Source organism: Parasteatoda tepidariorum, chromosome 4 (assembly GCF_043381705.1).
Source record: "Parasteatoda tepidariorum isolate YZ-2023 chromosome 4, CAS_Ptep_4.0, whole genome shotgun sequence".
Taxonomy (NCBI): Eukaryota; Metazoa; Arthropoda; class Arachnida; order Araneae; family Theridiidae; genus Parasteatoda; species Parasteatoda tepidariorum.
This window is the reverse complement of record NC_092207.1, coordinates 40,209,960-40,215,959: the sequence shown is the minus strand read 5'-3', so window position 1 is coordinate 40,215,959 and position 6,000 is coordinate 40,209,960. Positions and strand designations below refer to the sequence as shown.

The following is a 6,000-nucleotide window of genomic DNA, read 5'->3' as shown; positions in this document are numbered from 1 at the left end:
GCTTATCATTTATGCATATTAAAGCCCTAAAAATATTTATTATTTTAATTTTAAGTTCTACTAATTAATCGTAATTTATTCTTATTTGTACCATATTATCTTAAAATTATTCATAACGATCTTATAAATTAAAGGAATTTTATATCATATTTATTTTATTAGATCATAAGAGAAATTTCTGTAATTTAAACAGTCTCTTTTATTTGTTTAAACATTTTCCTCTGAATGGGAATATGAATTGAGATTTTTTTTTTGTAAAATTCTTCGTCAAAAGGAAATTTATTCATGAACTACTCAAGCATTCATTTATCCATGTAATTTACTAATGACTAATAAAATGGAAAGAGTGAATATTTCTAGAGGATAGAGATGAACAGATCATATTAAATTTATTGAAATTTTGCGACCGGCTTCCTTTTTAGACATTCGTTAACAATGTAGTGGCCAAAAATATAGTTTGATAAACTTTAAGAGGATTTTATATGGTTTTTATATGGTTTATATTTTATATGGTTTATCAATACGTGTTTGTGAAGTAAAATTCCAATAGTTATAATGTAAGATCTGTAAAAATTAAATCATCATTGCTAGTGAATTATACTGTGCATTTCATGATATCATTGCTGAGGATTAAAAAGGCAAAAAATAGTATTACCGTTTAATATCCTTTTATTTAAAAGGCAAACATTTTGTCAAGGAAATTAAATATTTTTCCGGTCTTTTTGATTTTAAATGTCTGAACAATTTACGAATTTCCAGTTCATTTAAATTGCTTTTTTAACCTAGCAATCGATGATTAAAACTTAATCAATGAATTTGAAAATATAACTAATAATTTTGCTTCTATTTGTTTTAATACTTTTGTGATAGTAAAAATTCTGCACATAATATAAAAAGTTTTTATTAGTATAGTATTTATTAAATATTTATCACAATTTTACATAATATTAGGAATCTTTCTTCAAAACAATGTCCAGTTTCTCTTTGCTTGGGCATTTTAAAAAACTTCCAGTGGTTCTTCTTTTAATGAATCCCTGAAAATATAATAAGTAATTCTGCAAAATAAGGTAATATTTTTGATTAAAAATAATAGGTAACTATCTTTTCAAAAACTGTACAGAAATACATATCTTTGCTACAAACTTTCTTATTTTTACATCTCCCATGCTATAAAGAAGAGAAGAGGAAATTATAAAAAAATTATTTAAGCTTTAATTTTCTAAAAGGTTTTAAACTTAGCATACATAAGCACATTCATTGTTCTCTGTTTAATTTGTTGTGTTGTATTTGTCTCCTATTTTTGTTTTTAAATTTAATTACCTCTTAATTTTAATTAAACAGTAATTAAAAGAGATTAATTTCAATTAATTTCAATTCTAACTGGTATCTTCATTTTAATTACTGCTTTTAAACTCAACAAAAATACAAATAAGAATAAAAAAAAAACATGCTAAGCAGCAATAATAATCGTATTTTAGGATGTATATTACTTTTCATGGTGTGTCAAACTAGGGAAAAAATCTCTCATTTATAGAGGTTACAACGTGAAAAATCCTATTTTCTTTAAATCAAAAACTGTGTAGATAAAGGAGCAAACAAATTATGCGAGAATATGAAAAAAATATATGGCAATAAGGTCGATGTAACCAGTATCACCAATTTTAGATTCCATGCGTTTTTTTAACTTTCTGCAGTTATCAACAACAAAAAAATAAGTAAAACAGTAAGGGTATTTTTAGAAAGCATGGTTTAGCAAATAAACAACATATTTTGTTCTTTTACTCTTGGAAGATATTTAGAAATCTCTACTAAATGTTTTAATTCTACTAAAAAACCAGCATGACATTTTGCCTGATTTTCAAAATATGATAATTGACAAAACGAGTGAGTAAAGAAATAACTCTTCAAGTATTTTATAATAGCTGCGATTATATGTTTTTTCTCCATTGAAATATCTTTATTTTCATTTGTAGATTTCTAAACTGAAGAGATTTTTTTAAAATTAAATTTGTTAGTTGATTGCGAAGTCAAATGTTATCAAGCATAATAATTATTAGACAATTTCTCTCGTAATTTCAGTATTATCAATCATAATAAACCATAATAAGTTATACTTACCCTCTTTATTCTTTCGAATAATATACCACTGAAAAATTTCAAAAATATATTCTGGCTTTTTAATCTTCTGACCTAAAATATATTAAGACATATTATAGGATGTTGGAAGATTGATTATATGGACTAGATTAAAAGCACTCATTAAAGGAAAGAATAACAATAAAGTAATTTTCAATTTATTTTAATACTCATTTTTCTCTAAATTATAGACTTTTTGACTGAAAATAAAGTGTATAAATGTTATATAAGCATTTGTTTTTTAAAGTAAATTCATAATAAACCAATATATAAAAACTCATTTGATTTTTCTTCCATGGAATCTAACCCCAGCGCTCGCTAAAAAGGATAAGAGGGACATCTGATTAAAGATTGTAAAATAAAAGAATATTTAGATATTAGAATATTTACAGTTATGTCTACAATACTAAGAGTCTTCTCTCCAAGTAGTACAGTTATAGATGTTTGCCTTTCGTTAACTTTGCTGTCTTTATTAATTTTTTTATTATATAAACTTAATAAAAAAAGTATATATGTCAGTTGCTACAGGCAATTATAGTTTATACGCACCATTTAATTTTTTTCCATATGAAGCATGAGATACTATGGTCCATTGGTTAAGGCTCTGAATATTTATCAAAACGGCTTGGTAAAATTATAAAGTGGGGTTTATTGTGATTCAATTTTAAACTTTCACCAAGACTTTGCGGTAAAACGTAGGAGTTACTAACGCTTTTAGTTAAAGGCCTGAAACGAGGAATTTTATTTAAGCAAATGACAAAATTATTTTTGAACTTTATTGAATTGAATTCAGTTGTTTTACAGGGAATTGTACCTTAGTTCAGCTTTCTCACATGGGATCTTATTTGTGAAATATTATAAATATTGCTTTGTTTATTATTATTACTATTATTATTTATTATTATTATCATTTATTACCATTTTTCATACTTATTTCCTAAATAATTATAAGAAAGTTCTGCTGATATAATCTTAGATCATACTTTATTTTGCTTTTTTTGACAGAGTTCATTTTCAATTAAAAAATTATTTTTTTAATTATTTTAAAACACGCTGTATACAATCAGTACTCTTCCCTTAAAGGAGGCCGTTAGTGATGGTTAGAATTTTTTCACTAAATTAAGCACAAAACATAATAATCAATCAATAATAATTGAATTGCTGTTCTTTATTTTTAATAATCTGATTAATTACGAGATGCGCGTGTCATTGCTTAGTATACATTTGTCCTGTATACTCTACATTAATGTTTTTTTAAGGTTAATATTCACTTCCCGGTATACTTTGGACTAATGTTTTTTAATATTTCTTTTTATTTCTTTTGTTTAAGGTTAAGTGCTATTGTGCGGTATACGTTTGCCTGCTATACCCAATACTGATTTTTTTAAAGTTAAGCGCGAATTTGCTCACCGGGCTTTTGGAACTGTTATTGCATCCCACTTTAACGGAACAGTGCTTAATATATCTGGAGAACGGAAAAATACCATTCCATCTAATCCCTCGTTTCGGGGTTTCATCAAAAAGCGTCAGTAACTTCAAGGTTTACCACAAAGGCTAGGTAAAAACCAGAAATGGAATCATATTAAGGCATACTCCAGATTTTATTAAAGCATACTTGTAAGTCTTAAATATTGTCGGTAAAACCTAGAATTTAGAGTTCGGGCTTTTACTGTAACAGATACCGAGCTTGTTAAAAAAAGTAAAGGTGTTCAGTATACAACTTCGATCAAATTCTGGCTATCGTGACATAGGTCACATAAATGTTGAACCTTAACCCTTTGAGCGTCAGTTCCTGCTTTTTCCAAACTTTAAACTGCAAGCTTTCCCGCATCAAAAAACCAATTCATCTCATATTATTCAATGAGAGAGTAGCGTGTAGCAGGAACATTGTAGTACAATTTTACCGATTGGTCTCAACGCCCGTGCATTAAATTGCCTCAATACCCTGGATCAAACGGGTTATTCTAGTATAATGAATAGTGAAACGTGCAGTTTTGAAAATACAAGATCGAACTTTATAGATGGTAAGAAATACTACAGTTTTTTTTCCTTCAATGAAACGATCTCTTACATTCAGTCATTATTATCAATTAAATTTTTCCATTAGATCAAAAAAGATGTGTTTCTTTATTTAATTAGTAAATTAATATTCGCATCATGATATTTTTTCAGAGGGTTTGATACGCCTACCAAAAAATTAATTCTTGATTTGTCCGTGTTATATTCAAGAACCCGTTCTACTGTGTGCAACATACACAGAGATGCACCATGTCGAAAAACAAACATTATATGAAATGAAAGCCTTTTCAATAATAAAAATAAATGATATATAATTATCTTCGGCCTATTTTCGTCTACTCATAAATCATGTAAATATATTTGTAAGTTACATATTTTGTGCCGTAGTGGTTCATGAGATAGATTTTACGCACTGGTTTGCACCGACACAATTTACGCTCTGGTTTCCACTGACAACAGTGCTGATGTAAAAATATCCTCAGTGGTAGATGCATCATTGGTTCCACTCACCATCAGGCTAATTGTGAGAGGTTTTTCTCTACATGTAACGCAAATGCCAGATTAGTTCCATCTAAAAGTTCACAATAATTTCAAATTTCTTCTAATACTTGTTTCAGAACTTCCCTTGTCTTTTGGATTGGGTTCAAAGTTACAAGGCTATGAAGTTGAACACTGGTAGTCGTAAATTTAGAATTGGGTTGGCTGTTCAAAGCCGGTTGTAAAATAAATAAATAAAAACAAAGTTAAACATTTTGGTCTGAATTCATAACAGATAAATTATTATCATTTTCCCTTAATCTAAGGAGCTATCCCTATACATTTATGGGCAATACAATACAAAAAAGTACAGATGAGCAAGCGCAATTTAAGAAAGAAATCGGTGGAACATATGAAAAATTATGCTTGCGAAATCTCTTGGCAGTATTTATTAAAGCACATCATTATAAGATATCAAAATGCAAAATCATTCTGAGATAAGTAATGTAAATGTTTTCTTTAAGAGCAGCACGCATGTATTTTATGAAACGATTACTTTATACTTTGTAAAACAAATTAATAATTTAAAAACGGGTATTAAACCACAAATTTACCTTTTGACATTTTGTGTATTCCTTTCACAAAACTCCCCTGATACATTACTGTTGTAGATACCTCGAAACGATAATGCTTTATGTCTCCCGACTTTATGATGTCCCGGACGCATTTGTTGCAGAGAATGGAGCAAAGATGGAACTGATATTGTAGACAGAAGCCATAAGAGCCTGCATCGGAGCAGCTTCCAAAATGATCTAAATAGAAAGATAAGCGGGCTTAAATTTTAATATAAGGCAGTAAATAAATATTTTATGAGCTTTTAAAACTTGTCCGGTGAATAAATTTTGGAGGAAAAAATAGACACACGCATAACATGTGAGTTTCTGGAAAATTGATTTCTTTTGAGAAGAGAATGTCTTTTATGTTCTTTATGGCATAAATATGAATATTTGATGAAGTAAGAAAGAGAAAATGTCGCCTCTGAGAATAATGAATCTAAATAAATTTTATGGGCGAATTTATTATAAAACATGGAATTCCAATAGTTAGATTATTTTAAACTAGTTGTAATATTGCGTGGAGCTGAGTATATTTTATAGGGACCCAAAAACCGATATTGCTTTTATACGTAAGAGCTTTTAATAAAAAAATATGTGTATTAGATACTTCAAAAAGTGAGAGTTTTAAGAAAACCCACATGAAATATTGATGGAGTTTTAAGTAATGCATTCATATTTTATCATCTAATCTAAATTTTTTTAATACTAATTTTATATCAGATAATTGAATGTAAGCCGATAATGTACCCAT

At 28.0% G+C, this 6,000-nt stretch overlaps 1 protein-coding gene across 1 annotated transcript in view; it reads right to left on the bottom strand.

The window, feature by feature from the left end:
* Nucleotides 1-885: 885 nt before the first annotated feature.
* Nucleotides 886-6,000, bottom strand: part of LOC107441085 (alpha-1,3-mannosyl-glycoprotein 4-beta-N-acetylglucosaminyltransferase A) — a 70,944-nt gene continuing 65,829 nt past the window's right edge. Inside the window, exons 12-14 of the mRNA XM_016054228.3 lie at nucleotides 5,247-5,444; nucleotides 2,119-2,190; nucleotides 886-1,034 (exon numbers count right to left, since the gene is read on the bottom strand). Coding sequence (XP_015909714.1) covers nucleotides 5,340-5,444 — 105 coding nt within the window. The 3' untranslated portion in view covers nucleotides 886-1,034; nucleotides 2,119-2,190; nucleotides 5,247-5,339. The remainder of the gene's footprint in view (nucleotides 1,035-2,118; nucleotides 2,191-5,246; nucleotides 5,445-6,000) is intronic.